Consider the following 23,011-nt stretch of genomic DNA (forward strand, 5'->3'; position numbering starts at 1 on the left):
CCTGTCTGAAATCTTCAAAAGTGTTAAGGCAATGAAGTCAAGGAAAGACAGGAAGTGTCCAGACTAAAGAGACATGACAATCAAATGTAACACATGTCTCTGAACTGGGTTCTGTAGGTCATTATTGAAACAGTGGATGAAACTTGAACAAGGTCTGAGGATTAGATGACAGTATTTATCAGTGTTAAATTCCTGAATTTGACACCGTGTTGTGGTGATATAAGAAAATGTCCTTATTTGTAGGAAATGCACACTAAATTATTCAAAGGCAACTTACTCTGCAACAGATTCTCAAGCGGTTCAGGTTTATACTAGACCTTCAATTCTTCTGTAGGTTTGATTATTTTTCATAATAAAAATTAATAAAATTTAAGTCATTAAATAGTGATAGTGATCTAGAGAAAGTCCAAAATTTATAAAAAATTGCAAATCTGAATGAAAACTTAAATTTTCAAAGAAATGCTTTTATTTAAAATGAGCCACAACTACATATACCACTGATGAGGTCAGTCTAACTCAATCTTTAATTTAATTTAAATCTTTTATTGAGGGCCCAGTACATAGGCCAGGTTCTAAGCTCACAAAGCAAATGGCCCTTGAGACTACAAAAATATTAATGCACTGCTTCTGTCCTCTGAAATCAGACCTGTCTAGGGGAGCAAAAAACATAGAAAACAGGCTATTTAAAACCACATGGTAAGGGGGGCGCCTGGGTGACTCAGTCGTAAGCGTCTGCCTTCGGCTCAGGGCGTGATCCTGGCGTTGTGGGATCGAGCCCCACATCAGGCTCCTCCGCTGGGAGCCTGCTTCTTCCTCTCCCACTCCCCCTGCTTGTGTTCCCTCTCTCGTTGGCTGTCTCTCTCTCTGTCAAATAAATAAATCTTTAAATAAATAAATAAATAAATAAATAAAATAAAAAAATTAAACCACATGGTAAGAGGGATGTAGAAAATACTAGGAATGCCAAAGAAGGCAATGAATTAGCCCTTACCAAGGAAGTCAGGGAAGCCTTCCTGAGATGCTAACAATTGTGCTGATTAAGAATTAATTGATGGGGTGCTTGAGTGGCTCAGTTGATGATCTCAGGGTGGTGAGACAGAGCCCCGTGTTGGGCTCTACGCACAGTGTGGAGTTTGCTTGTCCCTCTCCCTCTGCTCCTCCCCTCGCTCGCACTCGCATGCACGCACTCTCTCTCAAAATAAAATAAAATTAAATAAATAGAATAAAATAATAAAGAGACAGGGTAAGGTGGGGCTAGGGAAGCAAAGTGCTGTAGTTTCCAAACAGTTTTTAAGCAGCAGAACTCTCCTTTGAAGTAACATTTTCCTTACAACCTCAATTTATGAAAGACATAAAAGCTACAGCCCTGGGTGAAATGGCAATGTACCTGCTCCTATGGCGTCCCTACTCATTATTCCCCATAGTCGCTCCAAAAGACTTCTACAGAACTCTACTTTTGCAATTTAAAAATTACCGGTAAGTCGAAAAAGCAATGACTTTGGAGTCAGTCAGGGAGATGTAGGTTTGAATCTTTTCTCTGCCCCTTACTATGTATTTTCTTATTTTGAAAAACGCAGACAATACTACCTACCCCTCAAAACTGTTTTGAGGATTAAATTAGAAACACAGTGGCCAGTATGTAACAGGTGGGCAACATATAGTAGCTGTTGTTATATTTAATACTGATACTACTACTACTAATAATAATCATGGTATTCTAAGGAAAACAAACAAAAACTCAAATACAAACTCAAAATGGATCACAGACCTAAACGTAAAATCAAAACTATAAAACTTCTAGAAGGTAACACAGGAGACTATCTAGGTGACCTTGGGTTTTGCAATGAGTTTTTAGATCAACACCAAAAGGATGATCCAGAAAGAAAAAAACTGGTAAACTGGACTACATTAAAATTTGAAAGTTCTGTTCTGATAAAGATACTCTTAAGAGAATGAAAAGAAAGACTCAGAGAAAATATTTGCAAAACACATGTCTGATGAAAGATATGTATCTTAAATATACAAGGAATTCTTAAAATTTCACAATAAAAAACCAAACAACCCATTAGGAATAGGCAAAAGATCCAAACAGACACCAGGTCAAATAAGATATACTAATGGCAATAATAATATGAAAGATACTCAACATATGTCATTTGGGAATTGCAAACTAAAACGAAATACTACCACACACCTCTTAGAATGGCCCAAATCCAGAACACAGACAATACCAAATGCTGACAAACATGTGGGACAACAGGAATTCTAATTGTTGGTGGGAATGCAAAATGGTACAGCCACTTTGGAAGACAGTGTGGCAATTTCACAAAGCTAAACCTAGTCTTACCATATGATCCAGCAATCATGCTCCTAGGTATTTATCTAAGTGAGTTAAAAACCTACGTGTACACAAAACCCTTCAGACATGTTTATAGCAGCTCTGTTCATAATTGCCAAAAATTGGAAGCAACCCAGATGTTGGTGAATGGATAAACTGTGGTACATTCAGAAATGGAATATTATTCAGTTCTAAAAACAAATGAGCTGCATCAAGCCACTAAATTAAAAACACGTGGCATAACCTTAAGTGCATATTGCTAAGTGAAAGAAGCCAATCTGAAAAGGCTACATATTATTTGATTCCAACTGCATCTTTCTGAAAAAGGTAAAACTACAGAGAGAGTGAATAGATGAGTTTACCAGAAGTTTGCAGCAAAGGAAAGGATGAATAGGGGAGTTTTAGGGCAGGGAAACTATTCCACATGATCCTGAAATGGTGGACACATGCCATTATGCATTGGTAAAACCCACAAAATACACAACACTGCTGAGTGACCCCAGTATAAACTATAGGCTTTACTTAATAATAAGGTAGCACTATTGGTTCATCAATTATAACAACTGTGCCAAACCAATGCCAAGGGCAACCTAGGGAGGGAGGAAAGGAAGTATATGGGAACCCTGTGAACTTTCTGCTCAATTTTTAGGCAGACCTAAAACTGCTCTGCAAAAAACCAAACAAAAAACAAACAAAAAAACAAAAAACAGGGGGCGCCTGGGTGGCACAGCGGTTAATCGTCTGCCTTCGGCTCAGGGCGTGATCCCGGTGTTACGGGATCGAGTCCCACATCAGGCTCTTCTGCTATGAGCCTGCTTCTTCCTCTCCCACTCCCCCTGCTTGTGTTCCCTCTCTCGCTGGCTGTCTCTCTCTGTCAAATAAATAAATAAAATCTTTAAAAAAAAAAAACAAAAAACAAAAAACAACAACAACAAAAAAAACAAAACTCCAGAGTAACAACAGGAATAAAAGCATGAAGATCAGGATGTGTAGCAAACAGGGAATGACAATCTTACCTGTGTATGTGCTTCTGGTATTTTTATATTTTTAAATTTTTTAAAGTTTTTAATTCCAGTTAGTTAACATCCAGTGTTGTATTAGTTTGAGATGTACAATACAGTGATTCAACAATTCCATACATCACCTGGTGCTCATCACAAGTGCCCTCCTTAATCCCCACCACCTATTTTACTCATCCCCCTAAACTCCTCCCCCCAGTAACCATCAGTTTGTACTATACACTTAAGGTCAGTTTCTTGATTTGTCTCTGTCTTTTTTCCCCTTTGCTCACTTATTTTGTTTCTTAAATTTCACAAATGAGTGAAATCATATGGCAATTGTCTTTTTCTGACTGCCTCATTTCGCTTAGCATATCTCTAGCTCCATCCATGTCATTGCAAATGGCAAGATTTCATTCTTTTTAATGAATAATATACCATTGTATATATATACACCACATCTCCTTTATCCATTCATGAATCGATAGACACTTGGGCTGCTCCTGTAATTTGGCTATTGTAAATAATTCTGCAATAAATATAGAGGTGCATGTACCCTTCTGAATTAGTGTTTTCGTATTCTTTGGGTAAATACCCAGTAGTGTGATTGCTGCTTTGCAGGGTAGTTCTATTTTTAAATTTTTGAGGAACCTCCATACTATTTTCCACAGTGGCTGCACCAGTTTGCATTCCCACCAGCAGTACAAGAAGGTTCCTTTTTTTCCCCACATCCTTGTCAACACCTGCTGTATATCTGTTGTTGCTTTTAGCCATTCTGACAAGTTGGCCACCATTGTGGTTTTGATTTGCATTTCTCTAATGGTAAGTCATAATGAGCATCTTTTCATGTCTTCTGGCCATCTGGATGTCTTCTTTGGAGAAATGTCTGTTCATGTCTTCTGTCCATTTTTTAATTGGATGGATATTGAGTTGTATCAGTTCTTTATATATTTTGAATACTAACCCTTTATCGGGTATGTCATTTGTAAATATCCTCTCCCATTCAATAGGTTGCCTTTTAGCTTTCTTGATTGTTTCCCTTCAATGTGCAAAAGGTTTTTATTTTGATGTAGCCACAATAGTTTATTTTTTGCTTTTGTTTCCCTTGCCTCAGGAGACATAACTAGAAAAAGTTGTTATGGCTGATGTCAAAGAAGTTACAGCCTGTGTTCTCTTCTGGGATTTGTAAGGTTTCAGGTCTCACACTTAGGTCTTTAATCCATTCTGAATTTATTTTTGTGTATGGCGTAAGAAAGTGGTCCAGTTTCTTTCTTTTGCATGTTGCTGTCCAGTTTTCCCAATACCATTTGTTGAAGAGACTGTCTTTTTCCCAGATGTTCTTTTATGCATTGTCAAACATTAATCGACCATATAGTTCTAAGTTTATTTCTGGGCTTTCCATTCTGTTCTACTGATCTGTGTGTCTATTTCTGTGCCAGTATCATGCTGTTTTGATTACTGCAGCTTTGTGATAGGACTTGAAGTCTGGAACGGTGATCCCTCCAGCTTTGCTTCCCCCCCTCCCCAAGATTGCTTTGGCTATTTGGAGTCTTCAGTGACTCCATAATGAATTTTACGATTGTTTGTTCTAGTCCTAAGAAAGATGCTATTGGTTTTTTGATAGGGATTGCATTAAATGTGTAGATTGTTTTGGGTAGGATGGAGATTTTAACAATATTTGTTCTTCTAATCCACGAGCATGGGATGTCTTTACATTTGTGTCTTCTTCAATTTCTTTCATTAGTGTTTTATAGTTTTCAGAGTACAGGTCTTTCACCCCTTTGGTTAGGGTTATATCTAGGTGTCTTATTATTTTTGGTGTCATTGTAGACGGGTTTTCTTAATTTCTTTTTCTTAAGATTTTATTTATTTTAGAGAGAGAGAATGAATGGGGTGAGGGGGCGAGCAGGGGAGAGGGAGAGAGAGAGAAAGAATCTTAAGCAGACTCCATGCTGAGCTTGGAGCCCGACATGCTGAGGTCAGAGCCCGACACCCTGAGATCAGGACCTGAGCTGAAATCAAGAGTCAGATGCTTAACTGACAGCCACCCAGGCACCCCTTAATTTCGCTTTCTGATGCTTCATTATTGATGTATAAAAATGCAATGATTTCTCTACATTGATTTTGTATCCAAACTTTACTGAAATCGTGTATCAGTTCTAGTAGGTTTTTGGTGGAGTCTTTTGGGTTTTCTACATGCAGTATCATGCCATCTGCAAATAGTGGAAGTTTTACTTCTCCCTTACTGATTTGGATGGTTTTTATTTCTTTTTGTTGTATGATTGCTGCTGTTAGGTCTTCCTGTACTACGCTGAACAGAAGGGGTGAGACCGGACATCCGTAACTCGTTCCTGACCTTAGGGGAAAAGCTCTCAGTCTTTCCCCATTAAGGATGATATTAGGTGTGCGTTTTTCATATATGACCTTTATTATGTTGAGGTATGTTCACTCTAAACCTACTTTGTTAAGGATTTTTATGATGGATGTATGTTGTACTTTGCCAAATGCTTTTTCTGGGTCTATTAAAATGATCATATGGTTCTTTTCCTTTCTCTTATTGATGTGATGTATTTGTTGAATGATTTATGAATACTGAATCACCCTGGCCACCCAGGAATAAATCCCATTTAATTATGGGGAACAATTTTTTTTTAAATGTATTGTTAGATTCAGTTTGCTAGTATTTTGTTAAAGATGTTTGCATCTATCTTCATCATGAATATTGGCCTGTAGTTCTCTTTTTTAGTGGTGTCTTTACCTGGTTTTGCTATCAGGGTAAAGCTGGCCTCACAGAATGAATGTGGAAGTTTTCCTTACTATTTTTTTGGGACAGTTGGAGAGGAATAGGTATTAACCCTTCTTTAAATGTTTGGTAGAATTTACCTGTGAAGCCATCCAGGCCTGGGCTTTTGTTTGTTGGGAGTCTTTTGATTACTGATTCAATTTCTTTGCTAATAATCAGTCTCTTCAAATTTTTCATTTCTTCCTATTTCAGTTTTGGTAGTTTACATGTTTCTAGGAACTTATTTCTTGTAGGCTGTCTGATTTGTTGGCATTTAGATTTTCATAGTATTCTCTTATAATTTATTTCTTTGGTGTTGGTTGTTATTTCTCCTCTCTCGTTTGTGATTTTGACTCCTTTCTTTTGTTTTCTTCTTGATAAGTCTGGCTAAAGGTTTATCAATTTTATTGATTTTTTTCCCCCAAAGAACCAGTTCCTGGTTTCACTGATCTGTTCTATTATTTTCTTAGTTTCTATATCACTTGTTTCTGCTCTAATCTTTATTATTTCCTTCCTTCTGCTACTTTTAGGCTTCGTTTGTTCTTTTTCTAGCTCCTTTACATGTAAGAGAAGGTTGTTAATTTGAGATTTGTCTTGCTTCTTGAGGTAAATCTGTATTGTTATAAATTTCCCCCAGAGAACTGCTTTTGGAGCATCCCAAGGTTTGGGATTGTTGTGTTTCCATTTTTATTTGTGTCCGTGTACTTTTTAATTTTTCTTTTATTTCCCTGATTGATCCATTCATTGTTTAGTAGCATGTTATTTAGCCTCCATGTATTTGTAGCCTTTCCAGATTTTTTTTTGTGGTTGATTTCTAGTTTTATAGTGTTATGGTCAGAAAAGATGCATGGTATGACTTCAATCTTCTTGAATTTGTTGAGGCTTGTTTTGTGGTCTAATATGTGATCTATTCTGGAAAATACTCCATGTACACTTGAAAAGAATGTGTATTCTGCTATTTTAGGATGGAATGTTTTGAAATATCTGTTAAATTCATCCGGTCCAATGTGTCATTCATAGCCACTGTTTCCTTGTTTCTGGTTGGATGATATGTCCATCAATGTAAGTGGGCTATTAAGCCCTCTACTATTATTGTATTACTATGGATTAGTCTTTTATGTTTGTTATTAACTGTTTAATATATTTGGGTCCTCCCATGTTGGGTGCATAAATATTTACAATTGTTGTATCTTCTTGTTGGATTGTCCCCTTTATTATTATATAGTGTCCTTCTTTGTCTCCTGTTACAGTCTTTGTTTTAAAGTCTATTTTGTCTGATTTAAGTATTGCTAGCTTGGCTTTCTTTTGACATCCATTTGCATGATAGATGTTTTTCCATTCCCTCACTTTCAATCTACAAGTGTTTTTAGCTCTCGAGTGAGCCTCTTATACGTAGCATATAGATGGATCTTGTCCAATATAAGTATCACTACCCTGGATTTCTTTTGATATACATTTGCACGAAAGATGTTTCTCCATCTCCTCACTTTCAGTCTGCAGGTGTCATTAGGTCTAAAATGAGTTTCCTGTAAGCAGCACACAGGTGGGTCTTGTTTTTTAATTCATTCTATCACCCTAAGTCTTTTGGAGCACTTAGTCCCTTTATAGTCAAAGTCATTATTGATAGGTATGTACTTATAACCATTTTATTCCCTGTTTTGTGGTTGTTTCTGATGTTTTTCTTTGATCCTTTCTTCTCTCTCTTTCATGGTTTGCTTGTTTTCTTTAGTGATATATTTGGATTCCTTTCTCTCTATTCTTTGTTAATCTACTAGTTTTTGATTTGTGGTTACCATTAGGTTTGTATATAACATCTTCTGCACATAGGAGTCTATATTAAGTTGATGGTTGTTTAAGTTTGAACCCATTCTTTACTCCTCTCCTCCCCATGTTTTAGGTATATTGTGTTATATTTTATATCCTTTTATTCTGTGAGTTCTGTAACTGCTTTTTTACATAAATATTCATTTTTACTGCTTTTCTGTTTCCTACCTTCATACTGTCACTTTTGGTCTTCCTTTCCACTCCAAGAGTCCTCTTTAATATTTTTCGTGGGGCTGGTTTTAGTGGTCATGAACTCCTTTAGTTTTTGTTTGGGAAACTCTTTATCTCCCCTTCTATTCTGAATGATAGCCTTGCTGGACAGAGAATTCTTGACTGAAGATTTTTCCCATTCAGCACTTTTTTGTTTATAAAGATTTTGTTTATTTATTTGACAGAGAGAGAGAGACAGCCAGCGAGAGAGGGAACACAAGCGGGGGGGGTGGGAGGGGGAGAAGCAGGCTCCCAGTGGAGGAGCCTGATGTGGGGCTCGATCCCAGAACACCGGGATCACGCCCTTAGCCGAAGGCAGACGCTTAATGACTGAGCCACCCAGGCACCCCAGCCATTCAGCACTTTGAATATATCATGCCACTCTCTTCTGACTTGCAAAGTTTCTGCTGAAAAATCTGCTGATAGCCTTATGGGGGTTTTCCCTTATGTAACTGTCTTCTCCTGCTGCTTTTAGGATGTATTTTTTTAAAATCAATCCTTTTGCCATGTTAATTACATTATGTCTTGGTGTAGATCTGCTTTTGTTGCTTTTACTGGGCATTCACTGTGCCTCCTGGATGTGGATATCTGTTTCCTTCCCCAAATTAGGTAAGTTTTCAGCTATTATTTCCTCAAATAAAATCTCTGCCCCCTTTAATCTCTCTTCCGCTTCTGGGATACCTATAATATGAATGTTATTACATTTGATGGAGTCACTGAGTTCCCGAAATCTATTCTAATTTTGCATAATTCTTTTTTCTGTCTTTTGTTCAGCTTTTTTCCATTACTTTGTCTTGTAGGTCATTAATTCACTCCTGCTTCTTCCATCCTGCTATTCAGTCCATCAAGTGTTTCTCATTTCATTTATTGAGCCCTTTATCTCTGCTATGTTATTCCTTATCTCTGTGTTAAGTACCTTGCTCACGTCTTCTACTCTTTTCTCAAGTCCTGTGAATATCCTTGCTTTAAGTACCCCATCAGGCATGTTACTTATATCTACTTTGCTTAGATATCTGGCCATGGCCTTATCTTCTTTCTTTCTTTTCTTTTTGTCTAAGTCTCTGTGCCTGTTTCTGTATGTTAGGAAAGTCAGCTAAATCTCCTGTTCTTGAGGATAATGGCCTGATGAAGAAGTCCTATACTGCCCTGCTGTGTTATGTCCCAGGGCCTGGTGCTTCTGGGACTGTCACCAATGTGTGCTGCATGTGCTGTGTTGTTTTATCCTGGCTGTTCTATCCTTCAGGCCAGTCATTTTCAGAGGCTATCTTTGCCTGTTGTGAGCGGTGCTTGGCCCCTGACCTGAACGTAGTGCATTTTAAATAGGTGTGTTCTGGTCTGCTTGTGAATGAGACCTATTACCACAGCTGTCTGAACAGGGGCTCCACAAAACTCCTGAGTCAGGAGACACAGTGTAAGCAGGAATTTGGGCCCGTCTTTTGGGGGAGGGGACTGGCCAAGTTGGGACTGAGGCAAGTGTGACTGGGAAGGGCAGTTCCACAGGACTAAAGGGAAGTGGAGCTTGGTATAAGCAAATTACGTAGTGAGTGTGGGCGCTGCACTGATTCCCAGAGGTGGCCCTGTGCTTATGCTGAGGGATGGGGGAGGGAAATGGTCTTAGTCAGTTCCTTGTTCCTGGAGGGGTCTCTCCTTGAACTCTGCTTCTCTGGGATGTGCTCTGAGATGAGCAAATAACCGCTGCACTGTGTGCCCCAGGTGCTCTTCAGATCACTGTTTCCACACTGTATGTCATGGGTTGTTTGCCTGACTTCTAAGACCAGTGCAATGCCCTCTGGGCTCTATACCAGCCAGCCCCATGACCTTTAAAATTCTAGTCTTTAAGCCCCACTAGTTGCAAGAACTCCCCAAATTCAGCCCCTCTCACTTGCCAAGCCAAATGCTATGGGGATTCATTTTACTTGTGGGTTCCCTGGTGGGACAGTGTTAGGCTGTCTCTCACCCTTCTCTGCAACTGTGGCTATCTCTCCACCACAGCGGCTATCATCTCTTTCTCTCCCAAACCGCTTCTCTGCACTTACCACCTTCTTCAATGTAGCCTCTTCTCTACCTACCTTTAGTTGTGTAGTTTGTTCTGCAATTCTTCAGGTCAATTTCTGGGGTATTTAGGATAATTTGATAGTTATCTAGTTGTATTTGTGGGATGAGGTGAGCCTAGAGTCCTCCTACTCTGCCATCTTCCAACCTCTTCCTCTATATCTGATATTTTTAATAGTTCACTCTGGTGATATTGTCAATGACAGATCTGGTACTGGTAAGAAAAAGTAGACAAGTTAGACTGAAAGTTAGACTGAAATAGTCTAAACAAGAAATAATGAAGGCCAAAATATTCCTACCAACGGTGGTAGGAATGGGCAATGCATTTCACATCTTTTAGAAACTGAGTGGCTAGAGGTACCATGAACTAGGATGGAGAAGAAAGATGAATGAGCAAGTTTGAGGTTAGTTTTGGTTATGTTACACTTGAGGGCATATAGGCACTCAAAGGAGAGATGTTTAACAGGCACTCTGACAAAAGCCTGAAACTTGAGGAGTGGTCAGAGCTGGAAGTCAGCATATAAGAATACTTAGAAATGTCAATGGATGAGATCACCAAAGGCACGTACGGTACTTAGAACAGTGGACTCAGGACCACAGAAAACATCAATTTTTAGAGGCAAGCAGAACAAGAAGAGACCTCAAAGAAAGAAAAGAAGTAACTAGAGGTAGAAGGAGAAGGAGAGAGAATGGTGTCATGGAAGCCAGGCTTATTAGTGAGGTTGAAAGGTTGATAAATCTTTGTCTTCCACAGTGGCAAGTTCATACATAATGCTGAAAACTAAAAATTCAAGACTTATCTATAGAGCATGTTACTTGGGAATATGGAAACAAATGTCAAGAAATCAGCTAAGAGTTAAAAGTGCTTGCCCTGAGGGGAAAAATGGGAGGTGAGGGGTTTGAAACTATAGTTGAACAAAGCAGGGGTTAAGAGTGACAATCCCTCAACTCAGTTGAATATCTGCATATAACTTTCGAATCCCCAGAAACTTAATTACTTTCATAGCCTACTGTTGATCAGAAGCTTTACTGGTAACAGAAACCATCAATTAATACACATTTTGTATGTTATAGGTATTATACACTGTATTCTTGCAATAAAGTAAGCTAGACAAAAAGGAAATATCAGGACAATCATAAAGAAAATACATCTATAATACTGTACTTATCAGAAAAAATCTGCCTGTAAGTGGACCCATGCAGTTCAAACCCATGTTGTTCAACTGTATTAATTTCTCTTAACCCTTTACACTAGGTACAAATAATTAAAACAAAAACACTTGCAAGTACAAGGGAGAAGACACCAGGATTGCTGATACATTGTGTATTAAAGTTTTAGGGTTTAATTAGCCACAAATGCAATATGATCCAGGAGATATGGCCAAACAAGTCAACAAAAACTGTAATTACCACAAGTATAATACTCCCATCCAAATAAGAGATTGAATTTCTATGATCATATCAGAAACACACAATTCAATTCTGGGTATTATGTTTTAAGAGGGTCCAAATCCTATCTTTCACACTTATCCTTTTTATCCTAAAGCCCCTACCTTAATTCCAGCTCTTAACATATTTCACACCCAGACCAAATCAAGAGTCTCCTAACTGGTCTTTTTGGCTCCAAGCTACTCTACATCTTGTATCCAAATTAATTTTCTGAAAAATTTTTTTGTTCATATTACTCTCCTCAAGTATCTTTTAACAGTTTCCTATAACCCAGCTTCTTTGCAGGACATTTAAGATCTTTTACAAGATGGACCCCAAACTAACTCTTTAACCTAATGTCCTGCTGCTTTCTCAAATGAATTATCAACTCCAGTCAGTCTGAGGCACTCACTGTTCCCTGCACACATCATACCTCTTATAACACCTCTACCTCTGTGCCTTAGTTCCTTGTGCCCTTGCTCCCATTACTCTTCTCTGCTTATACGGGCTCCATTTATGTCAAGTGAGTGCCATGCTTTCTCTTAGGCTTTCCCTAGTCTCTTTTACTGCAGGGACATCTTTGTCCTCTGGACTTCCATAGTGCTTCCCATTATGTCAGTTGCTTCACAAATACCATATACAGAATGACTCTGTACCATTAACTACCTTTTAAAAGTACGGGGATGGCTCAGTCAGTTGAGTGTCCTACTCTTGATTTCAGCTCAGGTCATGATTGTGAGATTGGGTTTAGCATCGGGCTCTGCACTCAGCAGAGTCTGCCTGAGATTCTCTCCTTCTCCCTCAGCCCCTTCCGCTGCTCATGTGCTCTCTCTCTCAAACAAACAAAATATTTTAAAAATAAAAGTACTTTTTATAAGTATCAATTGTATTAAAAGCCATGAGCTCAAAATGGCCGACAATATTTTATCATATCGAGATAGTCACCAAGCCTCCATTTATACCTTTAAGGACATCAAAACATCATCTACTCCTTTAAGCACACTGAATGTTTTTCCTCGCTATGACCTCATAACATTCTGCACATGTCTCTATTGCAGCACATATCATAATATATGGATTTTATTAAACTGAATCCCCCTTTTCCACCTCGCTACCTGGGTGTTACATAGAGGCAAGGATTTCTGGCAGAATAGATATGCAATCAACATTTCATGAATCAAATTACTCACCCCACTGGCAGTTCTGATGGGTTTTGCCTTTAATTTGGGGACTAAGACCTTTCGATACTGAGGTGGGACTGCAGCGATGATATCCACCAGGCGGGGCTGTGCTGAAAGGCCATATTTGGCAGCTGTCCTGGTTTTTACCCTGGAAGTAAAGTATCTAGCATTATCAAGATCGTAATATTTCAAGGCATACTACCAAAAGAATGACCTATAAATAACATCATCAACTCCTGTCACTCCCCTATCCTTTCATCCAATGACGACAGTGGCTTTAACATTTCTGAGTATCAGAAAAATAGAAGAAAATCAGGAAAACATATCAATGACTTCTTCTTAACCTGGAGTACAAGAAAGAAAACAAGATGACTACAGGGAAGGCTCCCAGGAGAGTGACACAACATAGGTCTCATTCAACAAAGTGCTCTAGCTTCACAGGGTTCTACCCTTTTCTCAACCTCAACACTACAGCATCTGGGATTAATTCTGGTGTAAGGGACTGTTTATTATTACACTATAGGATGTTTATCAGATTCATCGGCTTCTACCCACTAGCACCCCACTTCCCATTGTTAACAACTAAAAATGTCTCCTGACATTGTGAAATGTCTCCTGGGCGGGTGGCAGACGGGGTATCATACCTGGTTGTAAGCCATGGTCTTGACCAGACCAACGAACAAAAAACAACTTAAAGGAAAGGTGTGAAGAACCAAACAGTAAAAAAAGTATATATTTTTAAAAGTGTTTTAAAACTTTTTCTAATGTAACGTAGTACATACATAAAAAACAGAACATAAAACATAAACATACGTAAACATTTAAGAAGCAAACACTTCTTTTACTACACTCTGAGGAACAGAATATGGTCAGTGCTTCGGAAGAACCATTTACCCCTTCCCGATAATAATTCTAGCCCTAATCCCTCAAAATAACCTTCAGCCCAACTAAAAATCTCTTGCTTTTCTCTACAATTTTATTGCTTTCTCGTTTCTTGCATGCTAGCAAACCGTAACGGTCACCTTAATTTCTCATTTTAATCCATCTAAAAATATTGTGAGGTATTTGCATCATTTTCAAAATAAGTTAACTCAGTACCTGATTTGTAAAGAGACTACCTAAGTACTTGGTATACCAGAAGGTATAAGGCATAGTTGTTGCACGCTCTACGTTTGCATGTTTGCATATTTTCAGATAGGCATTCACAAAAATTAATGTGTAAGTGATAAAAATATATGTGATGAAACACACATATGATAATGAATGTGTCCAGAGTTCAAGAGAGGAACTCAATGTGAGCTGGGGAGACAGTCATGGAAAACAGGCCCAGAAAAGAGTTAGCTTTAGACAGGCAGTGAAGACATGGAGATGCCACTGAGAGCAAACAGGCTGGCTTATGTGAAGACACAAAAACAGGAATGCACATATTTTAAGATATATGGGTAGACTTGATAGAAAGCAAGAGACTTTCAATGTAAAGCTACAGAAGTTTAAAAAGATGGGAAAATTGAAGCCAGACTGAGAGGCCTTACATAACGGGCTGAGGAATTTGCATTTAATTTCATAAATATTGGGGACATGGTGAAAATTCCTGTACAGGGAAATGACATGATAAAAGAGGAGACAAGGAACAATGAACCCAGCAGGAGATAGAGACAGAAAGCATAAGCTATTGCAGTACTCTAGAATTAAGTTCAAAAAGGGATGGAATAGGGAGTTAAAAGTGGAAATGAAAGTGAGAATCATAACGAAGGGAAAGTAGGCAAAATTTAAATACTAATTTGACCTAATAAAAACAATCTGAAGAGGACACTAGAGTTTCAAGCCTGGGTGAAGATTAACACAATTAAGCAATGAGGACATATGCATACAGGCTGGTTTTAAGGAAGATGCTAGCATAAACTTTAGATGTGCTAAATTAAAGAGACCAAGAAAAATATAGAAGAAGTAGAAATGTTCACTAGAAATAAAACACTTGTATAATTAGAGGTATAGCCAACAATGACAGAAAAGCAACTTCTAAAGACAGGGTAGAAAAATCACCAAAATATAACTCCACAGTCAAGAAAGGATAGTTACTTATTTATTCCTTTAGCAAAAGTTTATTAAGCACAATATTCCAAGGAAGTGATGAAACACTGCAGTATCTCAAGCGATAGGAAACAGTCTTAAAAAGGCCATGCTGTGGTGACTAGATCACTGACAACCCACTTAGGAATGGGGAGAAAACCCTTTCATTAGAGCAGATCTACACAGTGATCATCTAATGAAAACAAAAGACACAGAGATGAAAGACTACTCTTAACTGAGGATGTAGCAAAGTCAAAACTGAACGTGACTGTTGAAAAGAAACAGATGAACAGGTCAAAGAGGCTATAAAGTAGGAAAGGGTTGGATGAGATCAAGGATCCCAAAGGCAGTGTTTTCCTGAGAGAACTACTGCTTCTTTGGAGACAGGATGTGAAGTGATGTAGCACAGAAGACAACACGGGCTCTGGGACAGAACCGACGATTTAATTCCAAATCCCAGTTCTGCCAATTACTATTTCTTTCCTCTTAGACAAATTATTTAATCTTTCTCTGTCTCAGATTACCCACCTGTCAAATGAGGGTGATGTAAGTACCTAACACAGTTTTTGAGAGGACCAACTGAACTAACACAACACACTACTAACAGTGATTAGGACATAGTGAGCACCCAATAAATATTGGAAGCTATTAGTATTATTGGGCTATGAGAGAATTTTGCCATAAATGAGTGACAGGACAGAGCAGAATGCTAAGTTCTCAATTAAAACATAAAATGTGAGACAGAAAACAAGTAGTATTTGATAATTTCAGTAAAAAGACCTACCACCTAAGAACAGGATTGCTTTCTTTTTTTATAAAGTCCACTTACTTATTCAGATCGATGTCTTTCCCCTGTTCATGGGCTTCAATCAGTTGTTTAATAACATCTCCTATAGTCAGCATCATCAGCTCGGCAGGGCTGAGATCTCCTGGAAAAATAATAATTAACAATGTAAAAAATCGTATTATCCAGTAAAGTTTTTTGTATTTATTTTTTTCTTCCAAAATTATTCCAATCATCCCAGATGAATAGCTCAAGACACCAAACTTTATAAGACACCAAACTTTATAAGACACCAAACTTCCACTGCTTACAGTTTTTTTATCACTTTTGTATCTTTAATTAAAACAAACCTGCTTCACCTATATATGGAAAGAAGTGACTTTAGAAGTACAAACACTGTAAGAATGACAGATACAGAAAAGAATAGAGACAAACACGAGGAGAAAGAACCTAACTGCACAAGAAAGTGCCAAAGTGGTTAAAATAGCTTCCTTTTATCTCCAGAATTATAACGACATTTAGATGCATTATTTCATCTGACTCTCAGAACAGAACGCAGTAGATAGAACAGGAATATTTGCTTGTCCCACAAAAATGCCACCAAGGGGTAAAGCTGAAACTCAAATTCAGGTATCAACAGAATTAATATTACAAAGCAAGGCAGTACTACTTTGTAATACAAAGGAATCTGGTTCTATATTTGCCTAGGGATCTTAATGCATCTCTGATATAGTCTGTCCACTATCATGGGCTTCTGGCAACTGAAGCTGACATGACAAGTGGAAGCTGACATGTTCTTAAATGACCCCCTCCCAATTATAGTAGATTGGTTCAAGGTTGGGCACCTACCCAAGTAAGACCAATCTGAGCTCTTTCCTCAAGGTAAAAAATGCCAGTCTCCCGCCAGTGATAACAGCTGTGAGACTATAGCTTGGGAACTGCTACCAAGCATACTTCCAGCCTGCAGAGAAAGCTAGTGTGCAGAGACGATGGAGTCATCAGAGAGAAGTATAGATGAGAGAGCCCTGGCAGTTATGGAGCCCCTTCATTTACTTTATCTCATTTGAAACCTCACAACACTGTAAGGTTGATATTGTCAGCCCCTTTTATAGATGTTAAAAATTAAGATGCCATTGTAAATGGTATAGTTAAGACTTAAATCCAGGTGTTTTGGCCACAACTTCCACACTTTTTTCACTATACTAAGCTGTCTCTAACTTAATGAAGCAAAGTTAACACATACAATGTTGAGAGAAAAGAAGTCCATCTATAATTGAAAGCTAAATGCTTTCGAAACCACGTAATTCAGCACTCCAGAGTTCCAAAAAGGCACTTCAAGGATCACATAACAGAGGTAGGGTTGGTGGTGGTGCTGGAAGAAGAGGGAGAGTAAGGAAAGGAAGGAAAAGGAGGGTCTCTTTGTTCATTAAACCAATTAAACCAAAGCAGCTTGGCTTTTGCATCTTTAATATATTGAAGCTCTATGTAATAATTTGGAGAGGAAAAGAGGATTCAGGTGATAAAAATAGATAAAAGATTTGAAAGCTACATGTATAGCTCTTGAGTATATAAAAAATCAACTAGAGAAGCAAATTAGTAAGAAAAGGCTTCATAGAGAAAATGGCACAGGGGTCTTTAAAGAAAGGAAAGGAATGGACAAGCAAAACAGAGGGCAATCCAGAAGGAACAATGTCAGGTACAGGAATTTCCTATCTTTGTGTGAAGGAGTGTTGTCTAACAAGAATACAGGCTTTCTGACAAGGTTCGATAAAAAAACAGATTACAGGGTACACTGACTACTAGGCAAAGGCATTTAAATTGAGTGTAGAATTATATATTCTCAAGTTTGGGAGTAAGATGAAAGTCATGTTTTCAAAAAAGTATATAAAATAAAGAAAATGATATAAAAATGATTCAGAAGGTGAAAAGAATACATATAATTTGATACGAAACAAAAGCCTTTTGAATGGCAACAATGTAAAAAAAAAAAAAAACCCACAAGATTTAAAGTAAAAATTTGGACATTAGGCTCCCATCCCTAGCTTCCAACCCCTACTGGCTGTGTGATAATGGGAAGATCAAAGACTTCTGTACTCCCATTTCCCTGCCTGCCAAATTGGGATAAAACATACACATTTGACAAGACTGTTGTAAGAATTAATTGAAATAACATACAGGAAAGCCAATGTACTATTCAAATATTAGTTACTGATGAAGATGGCTTAGGAGGATGGTGGTCAAAATGACTAGTAATAAATTAGGCAGGGCTTAACGATAGATGAAATGAAGACTGTGAAGCTGTCTGGCCTGACAGTCTGAGGAAGAGCAAGGCAGAGGGAGAAGATGACTAACTGGGGGCATGTAGTTTGATTCCACAAGACAACTGAAAGTAACCTGGACATCTGGAGCTGTTGTTCCAGGAAATGGTAGTGGATGCCCAGAGGCATAGTGATTAAAGACAGATTTAAAAGAAAAAATTGTGGTTTTTTGGGTGCACACAGCCTGACCATCAATTCCATAATTTTGGGCTGGGAAAGTTACTTAACTCTTTGAATCTCCCGCGGGAAAGATTCCACTTTCCGTCACAGTGGAAATGATACCGACTTCAAAATTATTAGCAAAGGCTCAATAAACAGTAGCTATTATTATCATAGCCATCAATCATGATTAGCCCGACTGCTCACATGAGAGTACAGAGGTAAGTCTAGCACTTGTGAGGAAATACTTGAAAATTTGATTACATCCTGTTGAAAACGAAAGATGGAATTGCTCCATGCTAATTCACGAGGTAGTATAAACGAAAATAACTACATAACTGTCCTACAGAAAACCAAGAACTCAAGAGTTTGTTTTTTAACCCAGATCTTTTAAAAAAATTTTAAAAAATAGGTGAAATGTACCATAAAACAAATTTTAGCAAATTAAGAGACCCAAAAGCACGTTTAATCGACCGACCACGTTAACTCCTTGGAGGGCACACTTTGGAATAAAGCTTTTCCTGCCATCTATGCAAAAGACACCAACTGACTGCCAAAAAAGGAAGAAGGTAAAGGTAGGCTGGTAAAAAGCACAACAGGTAAAACGAAAGACAAGGGGCTGGAGCCGACACATGGACTGACCCTAGGGTGGCAGGGCGACTGGCTCAGGCAGAGAATTCCCGCGGGAAAAACTGCGTTCAGCATCTGACCGCTCAAGTGTTCGCCCCTTCCCTATCACCCCGCTTGCCCCCTCTGCCTCTTCCACGTTTCCGTACCTTTCCGCTTCTGCTTCATTTCTCCGCGGTGGTAGTATCTGCGACCACACACAACGTAACTACCAACGCGGATCCTGGGGAAAGTTGACAGCCACAAAGCAACCCCAGCCTGTCGTAAAATGACGGTCAACGTATCGTAAAGCTGTTCCCAGAAGACGGCGCGGGCAACGGCCCGCCCCGCCCCCCAGCGGCGGCTAGCGAAGCTGCAGGAGGCGGGGCAAATGTGCAGCCGAGATGGTTTCTGCCTGGGGTTTAAGGGCTGTAAGATGGGACTGTCTGCACGCAAAGGACAGCTTACGCGTTAGGGAGCTCGACCTGGAGGGTAGAGCGACCGGACAATGCTTATGAATAGGGGCTACGCCAGCAAGCCTAAATCAGAGTGTGGATATGGGTGGTCTCTAAGTAAGGAGTCCAGGGAGCGCTAAGTCCAAGGAGGCTGGGCTAACACCCCAGTGGGAGATAGTCTGAGGACGAGCCATCTAGTGTGTTGGAAACCAAATCAGAGCCTGGAACAGACCATGCAGGAATCAAGTAACAATCTGAGGTGCAGGATTTGACGCCAGTTAAACACCTTGGTCTCAGATGAGTGGCACAAATTATCAATAAACATCGTAGAAGCTGTGGAAATCTCTCCAGAAAAACTAGCACATGCACGAAGTTTTGCAGAGTTTGGAGGGAGGACTTGGGAAAACGTTTTCCTGAAAGCCATCCATGATCTTTGTTCATGGGCCAGAAATTTAGAGCTCCTCTCATTAACATAAAGACAGGAATTGGTTCTTTTTCCAGTCCCCTTTCTTCCCACTAGAATTGAGGCAACCCCAAGTCTTTGACCCCACCATGACACTGAAACCGTTCTGGTCAAGTTTTGTGACTTCCCATCAGACCAAATTCAGTAGTATTTGTCTGTCCTTATTGTTATCCTGGTACCAATGGACATGTTATCTTCCTTGAAAGTCTTTCATGATAGGACCATCCACGCTCTTCATTTTTCTTCTATTTTTTCTCATCTATTTGGTGGACTCCTCCTCTACCTCACTTCAAAATATTGGTGTACCACAGGGTTCATTTCTCAGCCTCGTCTCTCCCAAGGTAATCTCCAGAGTACCAAAGCTTTAAACACCATCTATCTGCTCCCATTTTTATAGTCCAGCCCCAACTTCTTCCCCATTTGACATCTGGTTAGATCTGGGTATCTAGATTCAGACATCTCAAGCAACATGTCCAAAACAGAACTCTATTTTTACTCCAGATCTGCTCTTTTCCCACTCTTCCTTATCTGAAGTCACCATCGTCCACCTTATTACTCTCTTGCCTCACAAAAGAGAACAAGTGAGGTGAATAGTACAGTGGTAAATTTTAAAGAGAGAGTGGGACTTATTGAGAATGTGATATTTGAGCTAATATTTGATATGCAGATATCAGGGGGAAGCGTATTTTAGGTAAAGGGAACAGTTAGTGCAAAGGTCCTGGGGTGAGAGGATGCCTGGTATGTTCATGGAAAGTAAGGAGGCCAGTGTCAATGGGACACTGAGTGAGGGGTGTGTAATAGAGATCAGAGAAGTGATGGGGTGGGGTGGGGAACAGAGCAGTTTATATAAGATCTTGTAGGCCATTGTAAAGCCTTTGGCTTTTACTCTAAATGACATGGGGAGCTGTTGGAGAATTTTTAGCAGAGATGTGATCTGATTTATAATTTTTAAAATTATCTCTATTTGCTGTGTTGGGAATAGACTTGGAGGTCGGGATGGGCAGAAGAAGGGAGATCAGTTAGGTGGCTGTTATCATACCTATGTTGCAGATTCCTAAACTTGGCTGTACATTAGAATCACCTAGAGAGTAGTGAAAAATCCCAATACCAATCACATCCCATACCGATTAAATAAAAATATCAAGGGGTGGGAGCCACTCATGTTTTAAATATCCTCAGGTGATTCCAATGTGCAACGAAGTTTGAGAACTACTGACCAAGCCCAGAAATGATTATAACTTGAGCCAGGGTAGTAGGTTGTGGAGGTGATGAGAAGTGTTCAGATTTGGAAAATATCTTGAAGATTTCAACAAGCTTTCCTGATGGACCAGATGTGGGATATGAGAGAAAGAAAGACATCAACATCAAGGGTGACACTGAAGCTTTAGTTGCCGTTAACTGAAATGGAGAAGCTTGTAGGCAGAGTGGGGTTTGGCGGGGGTGTGAGGAGGTCAATCCAGACATGTCATGTTTGGGATGCCTAGTGAGCAGTAAGCCATGAAAAAGTTTCAGGCTGGAGATACCAAATGAGAGTTACAGGTACACAGGTGAAATTTAAAGCTATGAAACAGGGTAAATGTGGAAAAGAAAGAGAAGGCCGAAGACCAAGTTTTGGGGGCATTGTATTCTTGGCAGGTGGAGGAGAAGAGGAATAACCAACAAGGGAAGCTGAGGAAAACTAGGAGAGTGGTGGTTACCTGGGAAACAAGTGAAAGTGTGGTAAGGAGAAGGGAGTGATCAAATGCTGCTGCTGAAAGGTCAAGTCAGATGAGGGCGGAGAACTAAGATCATCTGGGACTTTGACGACAACAGTTTTATGAAAGTGTAGATGTGTAAGCTTGACTAGAGAATGTATTTGATAGATTGAGGGGAGAGGAATTTGAGAAGGTGAGTTTAGACAACTCTTGAAGGATTTTGCCCTCAAGAAAAACAGAGAAATGGGGTAGTAGCTGGCAGGGAAAATGGTGTCAAAGAAAGTATTTATTAAAATAATAAATAACAGGGGCGACTGGGTAAGTCAGTCAGTTAAGCATCTAACTTCAGCTCAGGTCATGACTTCAGGGTCCTGGAATCGAGTCCTGCATTGGGCTCTGTGCTCAGCACGGAGTCTGCTTGCCCCTCTCCCTCTGCTCCCCCCCACTCATGCTTGCTCTCTCTCTTAGATAAATAAATAAATTTTTAAAAAATAAAATAAAACATAATAATAAATAATAGCCAGTTTTTATGCCAGTGGGAATAATCCAATGGAGAGTGAAAATCTGATGAATTACAAGAGGAAGGTACTTTTCCTAGTCCTGCAGTTGGAGAGAAGTGCACAGGAGAAGATATTTGCTTTTAATGGGTGCGTGGATAGTCCCTCTAGTAACAGGCTGGAAGGCGGAGCACATGAGTGCAGATTCTGTTAGATGGTTATTGTGATGATGGGGCTCTGCGAAGTTTTCTTTCAATTGCTTCAGTATTTCAAGTGAATTCAATGAAAATGCAGCCTGGTAGATTTTCCAAACTTTTAACAGACCTAGCATTCAGGTGTCTAACAGCAGGTATGAAGGACAATCATAAATAACCCAGGCATCTTTAAAAATGATCAAAATTAATTTTAGTTATTAGGTACTTTAGTAGTACCTCTGATTTAGAATACAGTTAATTAACTATTGAAGCAAAGAAACAGCCAGTAGGGGGAGACCTAAGCATGTGTGACATGAACGTAAGCGTAAGGTGTGGTTTTGCCCAGAAACAGAAGATCCAAATCTAATGATGGTATTCACGTTGATATTCTTTGCTTTGAACTTTATACTGGTATTTCTATGATTTTCTTGTGGATGAGGCATACCATCTTGCTAAAAGTTCTAAATATTTATCTTTTTTAAAAAAATATTTTATTTATTTATTTGACAGAGAGAGAGACAGGCAGCGAGAGAGGGAACACAAGCAGGGGGAGTGGGAGAGGAAGAAGCAGGCTCCCAGCGGAGGAGCCTGATGTGGGGCTCCATTCCAGAACTCCAGTATCACACCCTGAGCCGAAGGCAGACGCTTAACGACTGAGCCACCTGGGCGCCCCTCTAAATATTTATCTTTAATTCTTTTTAAGCTCTTTGCTTTCTGAATCCCCACTTTGTACTAAAAAATACCTACAGTTACTGAGAGTTGTCCTCGTAAAGACTGAGTCTGCCTTTGAAGGTCAAACACAACCTGAAGCTGAAGGTCAAAAAAATGGTTTTTTCCCTGTACGTGATGTGATTGTTTAGGTTGCCAAACACAGCGAAGTAAAGTTCTACTTTCTTCTCCATTAGACAGCATTTTAAAAATATTTGTTTTTCTGGGTTTTTAAAAAGATTTATTTATT

At 39.2% G+C, this 23,011-nt stretch overlaps 1 protein-coding gene across 1 annotated transcript in view; it reads right to left on the reverse strand.

Moving 5' to 3' along the window:
• The window catches only part of ELP3 (elongator acetyltransferase complex subunit 3), a 101,230-nt gene extending 82,188 nt beyond the window's left edge, over positions 1–19,042 (reverse strand). The window contains exons 1-3 of the mRNA XM_026518933.4: positions 18,921–19,042; positions 15,713–15,812; positions 12,823–12,961 (exon numbers count right to left, since the gene is read on the reverse strand). Of these exons, the coding sequence (XP_026374718.1) occupies positions 12,823–12,961; positions 15,713–15,812; positions 18,921–18,939 (258 nt within the window). The 5' untranslated portion in view covers positions 18,940–19,042. The remainder of the gene's footprint in view (positions 1–12,822; positions 12,962–15,712; positions 15,813–18,920) is intronic.
• Positions 19,043–23,011: the final 3,969 nt, after the last annotated feature.

The sequence above is a fragment of the Ursus arctos genome, unplaced genomic scaffold (assembly GCF_023065955.2).
Source record: "Ursus arctos isolate Adak ecotype North America unplaced genomic scaffold, UrsArc2.0 scaffold_11, whole genome shotgun sequence".
Taxonomy (NCBI): Eukaryota; Metazoa; Chordata; class Mammalia; order Carnivora; family Ursidae; genus Ursus; species Ursus arctos.